Raw genomic sequence first — 20,049 nt, 5'->3', positions numbered from 1 at the left:
ACCCACAGCTTTTATCACACAATTGAGTCTTCACCTAGAAAACGCTGGCACTGATCTCTGCTACAGCCTCCAAATTGGGCTCTTTCATGCTTTGAGTTCATCCAGCAACAGCACAAATCCTCCTGCCCTGAGGCAGTGGCTGGTGGTGTGTGTATTCAGGCACAGATCTGAGCTCTCTGTAAACCAGCAGTGATGTTCCTGCTGTCCTCAGGGGGCTGGGAATCACATCCAGGGAATCCACAGGGGTTTCCATGGGGAAAATGAGGGACAGGGGGCAGGAAATGTGTTTGGGGCACATATTTAGGGAGAAGAGGCAGGAATGGGATGGGGCACACACTGAGAGGAGGCAGGAATGGGATGGGACACACACTGAGAGGAGGCAGGAATGGGATGGGGCACACACTGAGAGGAGGCAGGAATGGGATGGGGCACACACTGAGGAGGAGGCAGGAATAGGATGGGACACACTTAAAGACTGGCTGTACCTTGAGTAGGGTTATCCAAACTTCACAGAAAGCTTCACCTCTTTTTGCTTTTCTTTTAAAACTCCATTCTGGGACACCTGACTCCTCAAGAAAGAGTTAACCACAGATATCAGCCCGAAACAAAGAACTTTGTCCCTGGAACATCCCAAAATACATTGGATTTCTTTTTTGGAGAAAAAGACAGAGGAGGCAGGAATGGTTTGGGGCACACAATGAGCCAGGAATGGGATGGGGCACAAGATGAAGGAGAAGAGGCAGGAATGGGATGGGGCACACGATGAACCAGGAATGGGATGGGGCACAAGATGAAGGAGAAGAGGCAGAAATGGAATGGGGCACAAGATGAAGGAGAAGGGGCAGGAATGGGATGGGGCACACAATGAGGCAGGAATGGTTTGGGGCACAGGTTCCTGCAGCCCCCCAGAGCCAGCACACCCTGCAGGGAGCTCTCTCAGGGCTCTGCTCAAACCTTCCATCAGTGTAAGTCACAGTGATTCGATTACAGAGGAGCCAGAGCTGCATCCTGGGGCTGCAGCACCAGGTAATGAGTGCTTGGACAGGCGGCCAGCATAGGTGCATTTGCAACAATTACTTGAGTGAAAAGCTCCTCTCTTTCTCTCTGCTTTAAGGACATTTGCCCCTTTCATCTTCCCAGCAGCTGAGCTCAGCAAAATTATTTCCCTGGGGGAAGAAGGAAACACAACCCTTGTGGCACCATGGCTGATGGCAGAAGTGTGTTCACAGCAGCTGCTGGAGGGGGAGAGAGGATGGGATTAAAAACACAAAGGGACTGCATGGGGAGATTACTTCAGAAAGTCACTTGGGGTCTAAGTAATAATCCTAATAACCACTGCAGAGAGGGAGTATTTTCCTCAGTGCTGCTGTTGCTCTGCCAGCTGGGGCAATGTCACAAATATGCAGCTTAGAGATTTTTTTTTGGTAATAATAGAAACTGGACGTAGTAGGGAAATATAATCTCAAAGTATTTGCTTATCTAAAAAGTGTCTCTGGTCCTATAAAATAGATCCAGGAGTTTGTATTTAGTGTGTGCAGCTGAATCTGTGCTGTGGATTCACCCTGGGAGGATTTTTATTTCCACAACACCCATCCCTGTCTGTTCTACCTGGCTCAGCAGGTGTGTGTTGGTGTGAGAGAGATTATTCCAGTTCCCTTTGTGACAGCAGAGCAGCCAGCGTGCTCTGCAGTGTCTCCCTGTGGGATGGATTCATAAATGAGTGTTCACCCAGGGAGTGATCCCACAGCAAAGATTTCCCAGGGATTTCACCTGGATGTGATTATGCATCGACTTCTCTCACTCCTTGCAGAGTCCCTGAGATGGAGCTGTCACTCGTAGCCATTCGTTTGTTGGAGTTTCAAATCAGAAAAAGAGCTTTGCTACTCAGTCACCCTTTAAGGAAATGGGGAACTGCAAACTCAGACTGTCCCTGTGTCAGCTCAGGTCAAACATCTCAAGTGTTTGGGATGAGGAGAGCAGAGTCTTTAAAGCACTGCTGCAAACTTTATTTCTCTGCAATTCCCTTGCATTTCTTGTGAACACAGATTTTTTTGCTGATTCCATGAAGTAAAAGGTAAAGGGCACTGAAAACATACAGGCCCTGTCCCCCTGACATGTAATAACAGGAACAGCAAACCTGCTGGTTGACATGGACATTGTAAATCCTGAGAAGGAGAACTTTCTGTGCCACCCTGGGATTGTAAATTCTGTGCAAATGAACTTTCTGTGCCACCCTGGGACTGTGTTTATCAGGAGGGGAATCTCCATCCTGCCCAACAGGAACAGGGTTTTCTATTCTGATATGCTCAGGCTCAGGTGTTGCAAAAAGAGAAAATTAAGGGATTCATGTTCTTGAAAACACTTTTTCTTCTGCTTTCAGCTCTTCCTCATTTCTTGATAACTCTGAGGATTCATTGCCAATGGCTCTGGGAGCTGAGGCTTAAAAATCCATAAATATCAAACCCTGCTGTACTCCATGTAAAATTGTGGGATTTGGCAACAGCTGCTGCATGCAAAGGAATTCTTGGGGCAGGGCAGGGCAGGCAAGGCAAGAAGGAAAGGAAAGGAAAGGGAAAGGGAAGGGAAAGGAAAGGGAAAGGGAAAGGGAAAGGGAAAGGGAAAGGGAAAGGGAAAGGGAAAGGGAAAGGGAAAGGGAAAGGGAAAGGAAAGGAAAGGAAAGGAAAGGAAAGGAAAGGAAAGGAAAGGAAAGGGTGTTGAGCTGCAGCTCTTTGGTGCATGATTTCCCTTCTCCTACCTCATCTTGTCTCCTGCCTTGCTGCTGCTCTGATAACTTGAGCTCAGCATCAGTTGTTTTGCCACCTAAATGGCCCCAGAAAAGGAACTGTCCAAGGCAGAGGGGACAAGGAGGATTTGTGGCAGCACTGCAGGAGCTCCCTGAAGTTTTGAGCCCACTGCAGGTGTGAGTGGATCTGGGATCCCGTGGGCTGCCCTGGGTGTTTCTCTGCAAGCAGGAGTGGAGTGAATGCAGCAGCAGCAGCAGCTCAGTGACAGCTGCTGGGAACCTCAGGAGTTTGCAGTGTTTATCTCAGCAGGGTGTTTAGCAGCTTGTAAATTCACATTGGGTTTCCTCACAGCTTGGGAGACAAATCCAGATTTCTCTGTGTTGTGTAGTTCCATTCTTAAATAAATACAAAAACAAAATTATTTATAGATTTTATTTTTTGATTTCCTCCCCCCCACCTTTCCTAACCCCTTAACCAATGCTATTAAAATTCAGAGTTGAAGAAAGCACTTTTCCCATAAAGTCTGTTAAGAGTTTCAGTGACTGGCTGTGCCTTGAGTAGAATTATCCAAACCTCACAGAAAGCTTCACCTCTTTCTGCTTTTCTTTTAAAACTCAATTCTGGGACACCTGACTCCTCAAAGGGACTGGTGATGTTAAGAAAGAGTTAACCACAGATAAAGAGTTCTGTCCCTGGAACATCCCAAAATACACTGGATTTCTTTTTTTGGGGGGAAAATAAAAACCCTCTAAAATCCAGCTGACAGCATCCACCTCGTGCCTTGCAGCTGAGCTCTCCAAAGCTTCCTCAGGGATGTGAAGCACCTTTTCCTCCTGAAAGAGAAAACAGCTGATTTTCCAAGGGTCTCAGGGAGTTTCAGTTATGTAAGAAACACTAGAGAAGATCAGCCCTTGAGTTATTTAAAAATCCCAGGACTCCTCACTGGCAATGGGGAGGATTTGGGCATGAAAGTTACCAAAATAAGCAGTTTTGGGGGAGCTGAATTTATTCCAATTTGCCAGATTGAGGAGGTTTCAGAAATACCAAAATCTTCCTCAGCTGCTCCCTGTATTCAAAAAACTTAAGCATTCTGGTTGGGAGGTTCTTAAAGGATTTTATTTTCACATTTTCAAAGTGAAATATTTCCAGTTGTTTTGTTTTGACGTGTTGTTTTGGTTTTTTTTTTTCCCAGAGTCATTTCGAATAGACCAACATCGTGGTCTATTGGAAGTGAAAGGAAAATTGTGAGGAGCAAAGAGCAAGAACTGCCTACCTAGAGTTTAGCTGTTTTGACATTTTAAAGGCTGTTTTTTCTCTTTTTTTTCCTACAAAAGTGGTTTCCTGAAGGCTTTTTTTTTTTTTTTTTTTTTTTTTTTTTTTTTAATCTGGATACACCACGAGAGAGAAACTGCCTGAAGGAGGGAGGATGCTCTGAGCAGCATTTTACTGATGATTCTGATGACCCTGGTGGTCACAGAGTGTCCTGGTGGTCACAGAGTCCTGGTGGTCACAGAGAGCTCTGGTGGCCACAGAAAGTCCTGGTGGCCACAGAGAGCCCTGGTGGTCACAGAGAGTTCTGGTGGCCATAGAGAGTCCTGGTGGCCAGAGAGAGCCCTGGTTGCCACAAAGAGTTTTGGTGGTCACAGAGAGTCCTGGTGGCCACAGAGAATCCTGGTGGCCACAGAGAGTCTTGGTGGTCACAGAGAGCCCTGGTGGCCACAGAGAGCCCTGGTGGCCACAGAGAGTCCTGGTGGCCATAGAGAGTCCTGGGGGTCACAGAGAGCCCTGGTGGCCACAGAGAGTTTTGGTGGTCACAGAGAGTCCTGGTGGCCACAGAAAGTCCTGGTGGCCACAGGGAGCCATGATGGCCACAGAAAGCCCTGGTGGCCACAAAGAGTTTTGGTGGCCACAGAGAACCCTGGTGGCCACAGAGAACCCTGGTGGCCACAGAGAGCCCTGGTGGCCACAGAGAACCCTGGTGGCCACAGAGAGCCCTGGTGGCCATATCCTTGCTGGAGAGGGATGGATCAGACAGAAATCCTTTGTGGAGCCCAGCAAAAAGCTGAAGCTGATCCTGACCCCCACCTTCACTGAGCCACTCAATCCCACTCACCCTGTCCAAGGTTTTTTTTGCAAATTAAAGGATCATGTTTGAAAGGCTGACAGGGCTAACCAGGTCATCATCTTCTGTTCCACTCAGCTTTTAATGAGGAATGTTCTGCAGGCAGATATTTGTCCTGTTCCTTCAGAGCTGCAGCTCGTTTCGTACAGCAAAGATGAAAGGAAAGATATTTACTCCATAAAACAAATCTGGCTTAATTGCTGTGGTCAGTCTCTTGCCTTGGGTTTTATGGGTTCCTGCAGCTGGCTTTAATCTCCTGATTTACTCAGGGAACAAAGGAGGAGAGGAATAAATCATGGCAGGAAGAAGCTGAATTTTTTTTTTTCTGGCAGAACTCAAGAAGTTTTGAGAGTTATTGTAACGTGCAGTCCGGAGAGAGCTTCCCTGCCTTTCAGCAGAGTCACTCAAGGAATTTCTTAGTGACCTTTACAGCCAGAAAAGTCAAGGGCTTCTTAAGGGAGGGTTAGCAAAGAGCACCGAGAAACTGCGACGCTCCTGAGAAGACTGACCAAAAGGGGTCAGCATTTGTTCAGCTGAAACTGCAGCCTGACACATGCCAGGAGCTGAGGATTCACCGAGGAGCAGCAGCATCCTGAGCTGTCTGTGCCCGGGCTGAGCAGGGACAGCCCTGGGCAGGAGCTCCAGCTGCCCCTGGGTTCTGTTTGGGGTCCTTGGTACTCCTGGGTTTGTGTCTGGGATCATTTCTGCCCCTGGGTTTGTGTTTGCTGCCCCTGGGTTGTGTTTGGGGTCCTTTCTGCCCTTGGGTTTGTGTTTATTGCCCCTGGGTTTGTGTTTGGGATCCTTGGTACCCCTGGGTTTGTGTTTACTGCCCTTGGTTTTGTGTTTGGAACCCTTGTTGTTCCTTTGTGTTCCTTCCTAAATACTGAACATTTCAGGAGGGCCAGTTTGCCCTGCTGCCAACAGGGAGAGGTGCAGGATTTGAAGAACCACAAGGTCCAGCAGGCTCTTCTCTCTTGACCCTGAAACAATGAGAAAAACACAGAACCTTCCAGTTAAAATGTCTGAAGGTAAAACTGAAACTCTTTCCTCATACAGAGATGCCCACTCAGGGGTGGGGGCACACCCAGACAGGGCTTGGCTCTGCTTTCTGAGCCTGAATTCCCCTGGGATGAGAGGGGTGATGCTCTCTGGATTAGCTCACATCAGCAGAATCATCCAGTGAGGAGCTCTTGGCAGCACTCAGCTCTCTGCCCCCTCTGCAGGTAGCAGAGCCCTTCCAGATTCTGCCAGATTAAAAAATTTAAATTTAAATAGGAAGCCATAATTTCAGCTCCTTAAATCATCAGTCACATCTCCAGCTCTGCCTGGTTGCTGATTCAATTGCCTTTTGGTTGGTGTCTTTAATAGCTGTACAGTATTATATCCAAATACTGCTGACACTTCTTGTAATTTGAGGATAGTGAAATGGAAGAATTAGATTTTTATCTGCAGTTGATCAGAATGCATTAATTAGAAGCATCATTTCTAGGTTTGACACATTAGGAAGGTGAGGTGCTAAATGGAAATCTTTGTGTATAACGGAAAGCTTCGAGTTGAAAATTAAATATCTCCTTGGAAATTGCACTTCTGTTGTGTGATTGTGTGAGTAAATAAATGCTTTTCCTTGGTCTCGACACAAATGGAGTAATGATTCCTGGGTAAGCTGCTGGAGACTCTCTGTAATGTCTTTGGGATGCTGCTTGCTCTGCATGCCAGCAGAATCTCTTAATTCCCCCATTTGAGAGATTTAAAGAGAGACGGTTATTTTGAGACAAAGCCGAGGCAGAGATTTCCTGTGCTGTGAGTTAATGACCTCAGATGTTCAAGGAAGAAAATCTCCCAGTGCTGTGGCTGCCACGTGTTCAGAGGGCTTGGAACCCCATTGTCGTGGTTTGAAAGGAAAACGAGTGAGAGGCTCCAAGTCAGAAACGCAATTTAATAAGAAGGAAGGGAAAAAGGTAAAATAAAATAAATTCAGTAATATAAAAGAGCACTGCCAGAGTCAGAACACACCCTGAGCAGGGTGCTGGGAGCAGTCCAGGTGAGGGGCTCTTCCTGATCCCACAGAAAGGTCTGGGAGCTCTGCTCCTCTGGGAATCCAGTGGCTCAGGGCTGCTTGTCCTGTCCCAAATCCCAGATTCTCTCCAGGTGGGAATGCTTGGCTCCTCCCCCTGGGCATTGGGAGCATCTCCCAATGGGATGAGGAGTCGTGCAGTGGCTCCTTGATGGCCCATTAAACAGAGAGAGCTCCTGGAGGGAGTTCCCTGTGAGTCCTGGGCAAGGCATTGATGGGCCATGAGCAGAAGAGCCCAAAGGAGGGGCCTGGGAAAACACTGCCCCACCTGGTTCCAACAGCTCATGGGGATGGGGATGGAATAAATACTGTGTGCACATCCTACACCACAACACAGGACAGCCATCCAGAGGGAGGGAGGGGATCCTTTACCCACTGAGGGCTGGAGCTGCTCTGTGCTGCTCTCAGGGATGGGCTGGGTTCCATCTTCCCATCCAAGCTTTGCTTTTGTCAGAAGATCAAAGCTGTGCTTCACTTCCAGCACACAGGGGATCACCTCAAATAAACGAGCTGCTGCCTTTGGGTTTTGTGCATATTTAGTTTGGGGTGGTTTTGTGACACTCCCAGGAGATTGTTTAGGATTATATTGGAGGGGAAGATTTTGGGGGGGAGTCCAAGCTGGCAAGTTCTGGCCAGTCATGGAAAAAAGAAAACTTCTTGCATTTCTGTGCAGAAAAGCCTCTGGAGGTGAGGACAACCATCTCTTGTGGAGAAGCAGAAACAGCAAAGAACTTCCCAATCCCACCACGAGGAAACCTGGAGCACTTGTTTGTCCTCTCCATTTATCATCACCCTCCCCACCAACCTTAAATAAACACAGTCAGTTTATAAACACTGTGAGGTTTGCTGGGTAAATAAAGGAGACTGGCAAGTCATTTGGCCTCCAGGTCTTGGGTCTTGGGGTTTATTGAGGTGGTGCAACATACAAATTTTTATGTACCAAGTCGGCGCTATTGATTTGAAAAAATGAATGTTTAATCACAAGCATCCAACAAGGTCAACAAATCTTTGGTAATTAATTAAATAGGCTTTTCCTTGCTAGCACTCGAGCACCAAGTAAATAAATATTGGAGTGAGAAGGTTTGTGGAATGCGCACAGACTGCATTTGGAAATGTGTGGGGCTCAGTTCTCTCTGACTTAATTCTGATTCATCCATTGACCTTGTTATGTAAAACTCAATGCCCTTTTTAGAGGGAGAGTTGCAAATTGTGCTTCTGCATATTTATTTCAGAAGTTCAATCTTCTGGGTGTTCATACCCTCATTCCAGTCCTAAGTGCAATCACAACATTGATTTTTTCCTCACTAAACATAACCTACTTTACCCTGGGATGGAATTTTTTTTTTTTTTTAATGGGCTTTATATAATGGTGTATGTGAAAACCACTCAACTTAATGCCCCATCCTGTAGTTAATTAACAAAATGGCATTGTGGCTGTGGTCTGCTCCTCTGGCAGTGTATCTGACCATCCACAATGTCCATCCTAATTAACAGGAGCCCAGGTATTGACTGTGTTGAGCTCCGTGGTGGAAAGAGCAATTTGCAGCTGCTGACAGAGTTTGTGATTCTGTTGAGAATCCAAACACGGGAACCTCATTTCGTTTTGTCATTTCAGAGCCTGAACAAAGTCTAAACGATGAGTTTTTTACTTCTCTCCAAATTGCAGTGTCCTAAAATATATCCAGACATATCCTAAAATACAGATTTCTATAGAAATCCTGTTGGATTTACACAGCTTTGAGATTGGCAGGGGTGTTTTATAAACACCAAAACATTTATTTATTGTTCATTTCTTTGAACTGTAATATACTGGAAAGCTTAATGGGACTTAAGGCTTAAATGAGCCTTCAGGAATGAATTTGATTCTCCCTTTGCCTTTCTGTTTTTGCTTCTGAGTAATTCAGCTGAAGGCACGAGAGATTGATCAGAGCAAGACAGGATCCTGTAAAGCTCCGTGGTGTTTCATGTTACAAATGAGAGAATTAATCCTTTATGCTTTTATACCCAGAAGAAAAAAAACTGACTCTTTTCTTTTTCAATACCTTAAATTAATTGTGTTTTGTTGCAAAAACTGCACGAAGACAGGTACTCTCACTCATTCCTAACGACTTTTGAGTGTTTTATTGGCTGAAGATGCCAAAAGACCATTTCTTTAAAAGAACTGAGCTGCCAAGTCCTCATAAATGTCAGGAAGATACCAGAGTGTCTTGCTAGATGATGATTTCTGCTCAGTAACTAACATTTGGTGTTGCATAAATGTTTCAGAGAACTGTGAATTTAAGTTTGTCTTCTGTGCTGTGGTGACCTGTGATGTTAACTGGAGTCAGGCAGCTCTTTTCCTTATTTCTCTGAGGATGAGGCCAAACTGTTCACAGGGCTGGGAACTCCTCAGTGGCATCTTCCTCCCCTCATCCTCATCATCCTTTTGTCCCTGGCTGTTTTCAGAAGGGAATGGCTGCAAAACTCCCCCTCTTCCCCATTCCTGGTGGTTTGTGATAGAGCTGAGCATCAGCAGTTCAACATTCTGCACCCAAACAACACCTTTGCTGGGGAATTCTTTGTGCAAATGCTCTTTAATTAGCAAGTGTTCTGTAATTAACCTTCCACGCAGTTGTTGCTGGATGTTATTAGCGTCACTAGATAAACAGAGTTAACTTTTCCACAGGGCATAACAACTGAGGGTGGCAGAAATGTGCATCCTAGAAATGCACAGTCTTGTCTTTTCCAACAGCTGTGTTCTCTCCAGGCTGGAGATTTTAAACAGAAATTTCCTTGGCAATCTGCAGGAAAGAGGAAATTGTCAGGCAGAGGAGCAACAACCTGTCCACTGATATCTGGAAGAACATCATTTGGAAATAAAAATGAGTTATTAAAAAGCTTCCTGTGTGCAATGATGAGGCACAATTTTGTCTTGATACAGACAAATATTGCAGAGTCTTCTCTGTTGGGACAAGCTTCTCTTTAGAAAAAAAAAAAAAATATTGCCTGAATGGAGAAAAGAACTTTGAGTGCAGATTTTCCTACAGGTTCAGTTTGATTCCTGACTCCAGTCCTGTCCAGAAAATTGTGATGTTGCCACAGGTCTGCATTCATGGTATTACTGTCTTACAAAGTATATTTGATATTTACCTGTGGGTCTGAGAGATTTTACCCTGCTGGCAGCTGATAACTTTTTCCCCAAGGAAAAATTTCTCAAAAAAGCTTCTTCTCAAAACAATCTTGGCCAACAACTCTCCTTTCTCAGAACAATCTTTCTCCAGGTGGTGTTTTGCTGTTTCTCCAGTTTAACCAATGGGATCAGAGAGGTGTCGTTCCTGTTCCCCAACCATGTTCAGTCTGGGTGGGAACACCTTATAAAAGGCAGTGAGAATTAGACAATAAAAGCCTTTTTTCTGTGCTCTTTGGAGTCTCTCTTTCATGTCCTACAACGACATTTATCTTAAAACTGATGTGCTGAGGTGGCCATGCCTGAGCTGCATCCAGGGATCCCAGCCCTGAGTGAGGCTTGTAAACCTTTCCCAATTTCTGTTTCCCACAGGGCCAAGGTGAAGAAAGGTGTGAACATCCTGGGGGCCAGGACCAGTGACCCCCGGCAGTGGGACGTGAGACAGGAGGTGGGCAATGGAGGGAAACACTCCACCACCACAGTTATCTGCCAGAGGATAGCCCCGAGCTCCAGGAACAGGTATGGAACCTCATTTTCTCAGCACATTAAACTCATTTATGCCCGTGGTACCATTCAGGAAGGCTTCAGGCTCATCCTAGCACTGCTCACAGCTATTAAACCTGTGGCCTGGAAATCTGGAGACACTCAAGGTAACTGTGGTACCATCTGCTGATCTGTAATGGGTAATAAAAATCATCAGTTCAAATGAAAAAAAAAAAAATTAATAGGATAGACCTGCATTGGGGCTGGGGGATGGTGTCATTTTGGCAGCAAAATGAATATTCTTAATTTCAAAGGGTTTTACTGAATCTTTAATTATTTTTTTTTTTTGGCTTGATAGTTCTGACCTTGTTTCTCTGAAGGTGTCCCATCCTCTGTGGCTGGGTCATGGAGCAGGCAGTGAGTTCTTCCACAGGGAGGGCAATTCAAACCCCATAGTGTGTAATAGAGAATAATCCCCTTTAGAAAACTCTGGATTATTCCAGAACTGGAGGTTCCTTTGGCCTGCTGGGTGAGTGTCTGAGGAAAATCCCTGTGGGGGTCACTGGGATGAACTGGGATGAACTGGGATGAACTGGGATGAACTGGGCTGCCAGTGCCTGCCTCCCTGTCTGCTGTCTGGCTGTTCCACAGACACTAAAGCAGGGCTTTCTCCAGAATTAGGATTTTCTTCCATGACAAACAGCAAAGTTGTGTATTTCCAGTAGAAATTATTTTGCTCTTCTCAGGTATGATAATGAATTCTCACAGCACTGCTGTACTTTAGTCCCTGCAGAGAATTTCCCACTGTACAACACCCAAACATCCAAACCACACTTCCCCAGCTCTGTGATTGTTGTCAGCCACAAACCTGGGCTGGTGGAAGAGCATCATGAAATCCTTGGGCTGGTTATTGCTTTGTCCTGGCACCTTCAGGCACAGAGAACCTGAGCAGATTTAAACTTCTGCATTCTGTGCCCAAATATTTGACATCTGTGAAGTGCAGAAATTCCTCTTGCTGGTTGTCTGAGTGTTTCCACCTGGTGACTGATCTCTCCCTGTCTTTGTCTCGACCCTGAGCTTTTCATTCTATTTTTTGTCTCCCTGTCCAGCTGAGGAGGGGAGAGATGGAGCTGCTTTAGTGGGCACCTGGCATCCAACCAGGGTCAGCCCACCTCAGGACTGGTAAAGGGAAAGGAAAAGGAAAAATACATAATTTGAGGCTTCTAGGAATAAAAACTAACCCAGTTTGAAAAGGAAGACGTGGCTTTAGAACAATGTGTAGCTCCAAGCACATTTGCAACTGCAGAACTATAATAGTCAGGTTATCAAACCCCCAAATTAAACCTCCTCAATCCAATTTGCATCAAGCCTAATTAACCCATAAAAATATTTTTTTGGGCGCTAATTATGCAAATAAAACTCCATGTTTTTAATTAATGCCTCTCTCATTTGTGCACGTCAGTGGTCGCCGTCTCCTGGAATCGTGATGAGCCTTGGGTTGAGTGAGATGTTTTTGTACAAAAAAAACAGGGAAGAAATGGGTGGGGAAAGCTGAGGGGAAGCCCACAGTGCTGAGTTCTTGAGTGTCATTTGCAGCCCTCTGCACAGAGCACTGATATTCAAATATTCAGCTAATTACAAATACTATTCAGCTAATTTAATTTAGTGGGGAAACTGGGAGTCCCTGATGGGAGTTCTCTGTGCAGTGTGTGGGTCCTGGTGGGGATGTGCAGCTCTGTGCCCACCTCAGGGGGGTCTGGGGGGCAATTCTGCACTTCCAGCACCAGCACTGCCTCGTCCTCCCTGCAGGAAACTCAGCCAGCTCAGAAATATGTTGGTATATTCGTGTAGCATAAGGAGTTTCCCAGTGTGTTTGCTCAGAAATCTCCCTGCTGCACCACAGAGAACCAACACACTCCTTCCCCTTCATAGCCCAAGAGAAAAGTGGCCAGACTCAATAAAAATCCTGATTTTTCTTTCTTCTTCATAGCCCAAGAGAAAAGTGCCCAGACTCAATAAAAATCCTGATTTTTCTTTCTCCTTCACAGCCCAAGAGACAAGTGCCCAGACTCAGTAAAATCCTGATTTTTCTTCCCATCTTTCCCTTCCTTGCACATTTCTCTGTCGTTACTGTGTGGATATAATTACACTTTGAAAGAAGCAGTTTTGAGTCTGAATGCAGCAGCAGCAGCAAATACACCTTTCACAATATTTAAATAATAGAACACAAGGGATATTTTAGATACATCACATCAGTAATTGTTTACCATTACCTTTGAGAATTTAAGTGGGTCATGCTTCTTTACTTTTTTTAATACTTTGTGGTGCTAAAGGCAGGAACCAGAGCTTAGCTTAAAATTATTCAAAAAAGGCTTTGCAACTGTGGCAAGTAACTGCAAACAGCTTGAAATCAGCAATGTTTGTGTGCCTCATAATGCAATTTCTGCTGAGATTGGAGTAGCTATTGATGAGGATAACAACAGTGTTGATTAGTGAAAACAAGGCTCAGACAACTGCTTGGTTGCTTGTTTTCCTTTGTTGTTGTTTCTGCCGCTGGACGTTTGATGTGTGTGCTTGGGGCAGACAAAAAGGGTATTTTTGGTTACTGCTGGAACCAGTTCCATCTCTCAGTGTTGCCTCTGTTTGGCTCCAGCCTGAGGTGGGATGTGGGTGATTTTTGAGGTGCAACATTCATCTAAAAAGTGGATGTGGGTGATTTTTGAGATGCCACATTCATCTAAAAAGTGGAAGGGCTCCTGTTTGCTGGAGTTAATCCAGTTTATTCTGGATTGTCACACAGGGGGTGAGAGCTGTTCCAAGGCAGAGTGAGGGGTATTTGTGTTGTTTCTTTATTTAATATAACAAATTTCAGCACAGCTCATCCCTGTGGGGATGAGGAGGGCAGATGAAGGGCAGGAGCAAGGAGGGCACAGGGAATTCCTTAGTCTGGCTTTTCTGCCAAAGCCAAGGCACCAGAGCATCCTATAACTGAGTCATGAACCCAGAACTGAGTCTGATCCAGGCCTGACTCCTCCTGCAATCCTGGGGTGTCCTGGAACAAGCTCACTCTGCTCTGGGACTGACATTTCTGCCCCCACTTGGTTTGTGGGGGAAAGGAATCCCACCAAACTCCATTTGTGGAACCCCAGAGCTGCAGATTTCCATCAGCCGGGCACAGGAACTGAGAGTGGGAGAACAGAGAGGTTCAGAAAAAGTGACATAATGGAGAACTGCTGTGATGCAGCACTTTATCCTCTTGGCCTTGAACCTTTTGGAGAGGGCTGTGGGCTTACAGCCCTGCAGCCATCTGTCTGATAAAAGGACAGGCTGGGGGAGAGTGTTTCCAGATGTTGTGGGGATGTTTCAGGCACTAATTCCCTCAGTTCTGTTGGACCGGGCTTGTTGTGGCTGTGTTTTAACACTGTCTGGGTATCACAGCACTGATGTTACCAGGCTGGGGGTGGGTTTTTTTATTCATATCATTATGAAAAATACTTCTTTTTTCATATCATCAGCACGTGGAGGAAAAGCAACAAAGCTGCTGCAATTCTGTGCAGATCCCTGCTCTGTCTGGTAGCACCATATGCCACCGAGGGATGTCAGTGAAATCAACTCCCTTGTGATGGAAAAAACAAAAGTAAAGAGTGTCTGCACACCATGAGTCAGGCTGGAGGAAGTGTGAGCCATGTGTGGTGTGTCTGCCTGCACCAGAGCACAGCCTGGGATGAGAACAGACAGCAGCAGTCACACAGTGTCAGCAGGGAAGTTGGTATTAATTATTTCAGAATCTGGGTCACCCTGCCCTGGCAGTTTTGGGTCAGGGTGGTTTGCAGAGCTCAGCAGAGTGGCAGTGGTGCCTGCTGACCTCAAAACCTTGCAGCCACAGAGATTCAGAGGTTTTAGTGCTTGTGGCTGAGGATTTTTTCATGCCAGTTGAGTGATAAGTGAGGCAGGAGCAGAGCTGAGCTGGCACAGGTCACGGCTGTAGCTGCTTGGGGGGTTGTACTGGAGGTCACATCTGTGTCTGCAGGGGCTGAGCTCTACAAACTGGAGAGATACTGTAGCAATGGGTGTCTTACACCATTAAACCCTGAAACAGAAACTATTTCCATTCATTTACGAGAAATTCACATGTGACCAGGTATTTTATATAGATATATGAACAAAAGGAGAGCTCAGGAGAATCTCCATTCTTCATTGGATGTGGGGGGAAACATCATGGCAAAGGATGAGGAGTTAAATGTCCTCAGCTGAGCAGAATGAAGCCTCCATAATTCAAGGAAAAATTGGAAGAAGAGCCTGGAGGTGTTGGTTGGCAGCTGGTTGAACATGAGCCAGCTGTGAGCTCAGGGCAACAGGAGATGCCTCAAACTGCACCGTGGGATGTTTAAGTTGGATATGAGGAAAAACATTCTCCACTGAAAGGTTTGTCCAGCCCTGGAACATGGAATGTGTCCCTGGAGGATTGGAAACAAGAGTGGATGTGGTGCTTGGGGATGTGCTTTGATAATGGACTTGGCAGTGCTGGGTGGATGGTTGGGCTCAACGACCTGAATTAAAAGTCTTCCAGCCTCAGCAGAGTCCTGATTGTGGCTCTTTGTTGGCAGCCCTGTGCACATTCCAGTGCAGCCTTGGGGGCTGCTGGCAGAGACTGGTGCAGCCCTGGGGGCCATTCCTGTGCTCAGCCACTGTGTGCCTGCAGTGGGAATGTGTGTCTGTGGTCAGAACATGGATTTTTAGGCTCCAGGCAGTGCCTTGAAGCCTGTGGGAAAGCCAAGGACAGAACTCTCTCAGTCTGGCCTGGGAAATCATAAGGAGGACCCCAAAACAATCCCTATAAACAATCCCTGTAGATCTCCTCCTCCTCCTGGCACCTGCTGCTTTTCCACCTTGTTCACTGGCAGAGATGTTCACACAAAGGTGGTGCCCTAAAGGACCAGCCCTATTCATTGTACCCAAACACTGGATAAAAGGATCTGTGTCTCAATAAACTTTGCTCTGAGCCCTCTGAAGAAATCAGAGTTCCATGTGTTGTTACATGAACTGTCCTGAATAGTAATGATGTGTCCACAACCACATCAGGAGCTCCAGCTGAGCCTTCACCTGCTGCTTTCACCATCCTTCCCCTCCAAAATAATTCTTTTTTGCCTGCTGTCCTTGTCCTGGGAGGTTTCTCTTTGTCAAGATGCCTAACCCAGGTCAGAGCAGGGCACAGCTGTGTGCAGGGACAGTGCCAGGGACACATCTGCACACATCAGCCAGCTGTGCTGTGCTGTGCGGTGCCATGAGAGCTTTTCTAGGGCACACAAGGCTGGGGTGAGGAGGTGCCTTCCCAAAGGAGCCTCTCATGGCTCTTCTTGGGCTGTTTTGAATGTCAGCAGTGTTCATCAAAGCCCTGAGCAGGCAGGGAGGAGGGAGGATCATCTGTGGTGTCTCTCAGGAATTGCTGCTCTGCTGTGCTGGCCCAGAGCTCCTGCATGGAGCCCTGGTTTTGTGCCTGAGGTGTTTTAGTTTGCTGAAATTCCTTTCCCAGGGAATTTTATGTCAACAGGAGAAATGTTTTTGTAGCTGTCCCTTTGTTCTTCATTCCTTTCCCCAGGAGGGACTTCTCCTTGCTGTCCCTCTGCTCTGCCCAATGGGAGTGAAGAGGTTTGTCTTTGTGTCACCAATCCAATTGGTCTGTGTGAAATGGGATAAAAGGGAGACACAGCCCAGAAATAAAGGAGTCATTTTCAGCCTCCTGAATCTCACAGTCTGTGTCACTGTGGTGTAAAACAGCCTCACCTGCACACTCTGCCTGGGGAGGGAATTCCCTCTTCTGCTGGAAATTCAAGGCAGGGGGTTTTTATCTCACCTGAGGTTTTTCAAGGCCAGCTCTTGAAAGGAATTTTCTTGTTGGATTTTAAACAGAGCCACTGTCAGACTTAGTCCTGACCATTCAAAAAATGCAACAATAATCTTAATACGTAGCTTAAAATAGTATTGGCCAAGGAGTAAGGCATGCCCATGAGCTTTTTATCTAAGAGAAGGAATTAATTAGTAGAGATGAGATCAGAAAATGCATTAAAGAGATCCATCCGTGATATCCACAGACCTTTCAGTTGCAATAATTGTTCTTTTTAATTTTTTTATCTACTTTGGAGTTCCTGGCTCTGTTGGGAAGCAGAAGGGCTGAAGCTCTGAGAGAAAGGAGCTTCTTCACATATTCCTTGCCCAAGTGAAAACATCAAATCTGTTTGCACAGTAAATTTGTACAATTTGGGAAAGCTTTTTTTTTAACCTGTTTATTAAACCCAAATGCTGGAGGCTGAGTGGGTTCCTGCAGTAACCCAGCCTTGCTGAGAGCTGCAGCCAGTCCAGGCAGGTTGGATGAGTTGTTTTATTTCATTGTCATGCAAATAGAGCAGAGCCCACACAAACAGAATGGAGGTGGGATCATGGAATAACAGGACAAGAGCTTTCCATCCACCTGGATTGACAGGCAGGTTCAATAATCACTGTAACTCCTGAGTGCAGGGTCACAGTGTTCTCTGACTCCCTGACAAGGTGATCATTTCTCAGGAGTGAGCTGCAAACACACAGTCTGCTTTTCTGCCTGGAGAGGCGTTTTTGAAGCACTCCTGGAATATTCAGGAGGAGAAACTGCCCATGTCTCTGTCATCTCCTGCCCACAGCAATCCCCAGTGCCTCCCACTGCAATAACCTGTAATTCACTGAATTTATCCACGAGGATCTTCTCCTGAACACCGACACTTCTGCTCCTTCTCTCCTCGCACTCCAAATCTGCTTTGGGGCAGGGGCAGCTCTTTATTTTTGTGTTTGGATGGTTTGGGATCCATTGTGACAGAGCCTTCCTTGAGATTTGGAGGCAGAGGAAGATAAGAGACAAAAGATGCAGGGTTGGGGAGGAGGAATTTGTGCCTGTGTGGTTTTTTTTGGGTTTTTTTTTATTCCTCACCCTGCCTTTGAAGCAGAAACATCTGCTGAGAGCCAGGAACAGCTGAGTTCAGCAATACCACATCACGCTGCCAAGCAACTCTGGAACTTGCACAGCAGAGGAAATAAATCAGTCAGGCAATAAAGAATGGAGAAAATTTAGGAAAAAAAGTGCCAAAAGCCAAACCTTTCAAGAGTAAAGTGAATAAGAACTTTGTTAGTATTCGGGGGAAGCAAATTGAAATGTGTTTCTTACACATGTAAGGCCTCGGTGCCATTGCTGCTTTACAGAGGAATTCTGTAATAACAAAACTCCTAAAGCTGGTGAGGAGAGACCTCAAGAAAGCTGGTTATAATATCATAATTAAAAGATAATTAAATTATTTAAAATATGTTTTTCCACCTTGTGTGTTTGTCAGATCAGTCTCAGCTGAGCAGCTAATGGTGGTGAAGCACCACAATTTATCTGAAACCTTTCCATTCCCTACATAAAATACAATATATCAGACAGCTGAACCATTTATTTCTGCACTGGTTTACTGAGATTTATTCTTCCAATCAAAGTGACTTTGGTTTGATGTTACTGCCTGTTTAAAATGATAAAAAAATCCCTATTTCTTTTGTTAGATAATAACAGGGATTGCTCTATGAAACAGGTGGAGAATTATTCAGCATTATAAATGCTGAGTCCTTGTTGTAAAAGGTACAAGTTTCAAAAAACCACTTGGTAGGAGCTGCCTGGGAGGATTTTGGGATGTGTAACCCTGGTTTGTGCCATGAAATGTTCTGGACAGTTAGGATCTGTAAGCACATCCTTTTTGGAGAATGAAAAATGAAAGTAGCACTATTATAGGAAAGTTGCTCATGTTTTTTGATGCACTTTTTCCTTAAGCCAATTCAATGTTTTTGCTTGGATAAATGTGATGAGCCCCTATTGCTTTGAAGGCTCAGGATGATGATCAGTGTCAAGGATTAGTTTAAATCAATCCACATCCACTGAATCAGTGTAGAGGGGTTTGTCCCATGGCCATTCACAAAAAACTCCTACAACTTTGCTGTTATTCTCTTACCAACATGGGAGTAATTTCATGGAGAAGTGGATTTATTAAAGAAAACTGAGATGTTTGTTGTAGAGAGGCTTTTGTCTCCATCAGTGCTGAATTCCTTCCTGGTGACTTGCCAGGAAATTCAGTCCCAGTTCAGTTCCCAGAGAAGAAACCTTGTCTTCATTGAAGCAAACGGCAAAATTCCCTTTGCAGGCAGAATTTCAACCTGAATTTAGAATAAATTTTGACTCTTCTCTCGTTTCTCCTCTCTGGTGTTGCTGCTGAGAAAACCAGGTGAACCTTTTCCCACCCAGGGCTGTGGCACCAGCTCCCACACTGCCCTCCCTGTGTAAACCCTCATACATGATGTTAATTACTACAAAAAAAAAAGGAGTTTGAAGCAGCACCCCATTGATTTTTGGTTTCCATGCTGCAGATTAATGGACTGAGCACGCACTCTGTGTAATCACACTGGTAGGAATTCAATAATGACTCTGCCAGAGTACTCAAGTGACCTCAGACACTGAATTGGACTGGTTTTAATGAGACTGGCACATCCAGCAGTGCCACCAGGAGGTGTCCTGTCAACCAAAGCATCACTGATGAGAAATTCAGTGTTTACATCTGTCCTCTTTGCCAGAGCAGCTCACACAGTGTCTGTGTGGCGTGGAATTCATTCCCTGGGATGCTCTGAGCACAAGAAATCTGTGATGTGTGTGATGTGCATCTCCACCAGGACCAGATTTCAGCCAAGGCAGAGCTCAGCAAGTCCCACTGAGAATCCCCAGAGGAGCAGAGAATCTCTCTGGTTAGTTTAGCAATTGTTCACTTCACTTTGGAGGCTTTAATTGCTTGTGATTATCATTTCCTGTGGCATTTCTTTTGTCACCTCTGAGGAAAGTGCAGGAGCGTGGTGAGGCTCTCCACTTGGAGATGCTATTTGTCAATTTTTATCTTGAGAAATGCCCAGAGATTTAATGAGACTGGTAAGGGGGATTTAAAAGCTGGATCTGTTCATTGCTGTGGGTGTTTGGCTGTCTGGGTTGTGTTTGTGCAGCTCCCACAGTTTGGTTATTCCTGCTGTAAAACTCCTGTACCTGACAGATAAACACTGTTTAAATGCAGGGGAAATTCCCAACAGAACTCCTGGAAAAGTCAACCTGGAAATGTCACAGTGAGTGCAGGGGACTTGAGCACTCAGAACTGGCCAGAAACTCAATTTTTGCTCATTTTAGTCCATTCCAGAACCACCCAAGGTGGGGATTGTTGCCATGTCCTGTTAATCAAAGCTGTGTTAATTATTTTGACAGGCAGTCCCTCCTGTTCTCTTCAGCATTTCTGGGGCTGGCAGAGGTGAGGTGAAACACAGAGTCATCAAACCTGCTCTAATTGCCACATCCCTCAGTGATGCAAATCAGCAGAGGTTTGTTGTGCTTTAATAAACCCACACCATTAATTCAACAAAAAAATAAATAAAT

The 20,049-nt window shown here is 45.5% G+C and overlaps 1 protein-coding gene across 1 annotated transcript in view; it reads left to right on the top strand.

Annotated features, from left to right (window-relative positions):
* Positions 1-20,049, top strand: part of TMEM132C (transmembrane protein 132C) — a gene marked incomplete at its 5' end in the record, with an annotated part of 187,102 nt that overhangs the window by 101,193 nt on the left and 65,860 nt on the right. The window contains one exon of the mRNA XM_083873973.1: positions 10,479-10,625. Within this exon, the coding sequence (XP_083730099.1) occupies positions 10,479-10,625 (147 nt within the window). The remainder of the gene's footprint in view (positions 1-10,478; positions 10,626-20,049) is intronic.

This window comes from Zosterops lateralis, assembly GCF_965231275.1.
Source record: "Zosterops lateralis genome assembly, chromosome: 17".
In the NCBI taxonomy this organism is placed as follows: Eukaryota; Metazoa; Chordata; class Aves; order Passeriformes; family Zosteropidae; genus Zosterops; species Zosterops lateralis.
This window is presented reverse-complemented; position numbering and strand designations above follow the sequence as displayed.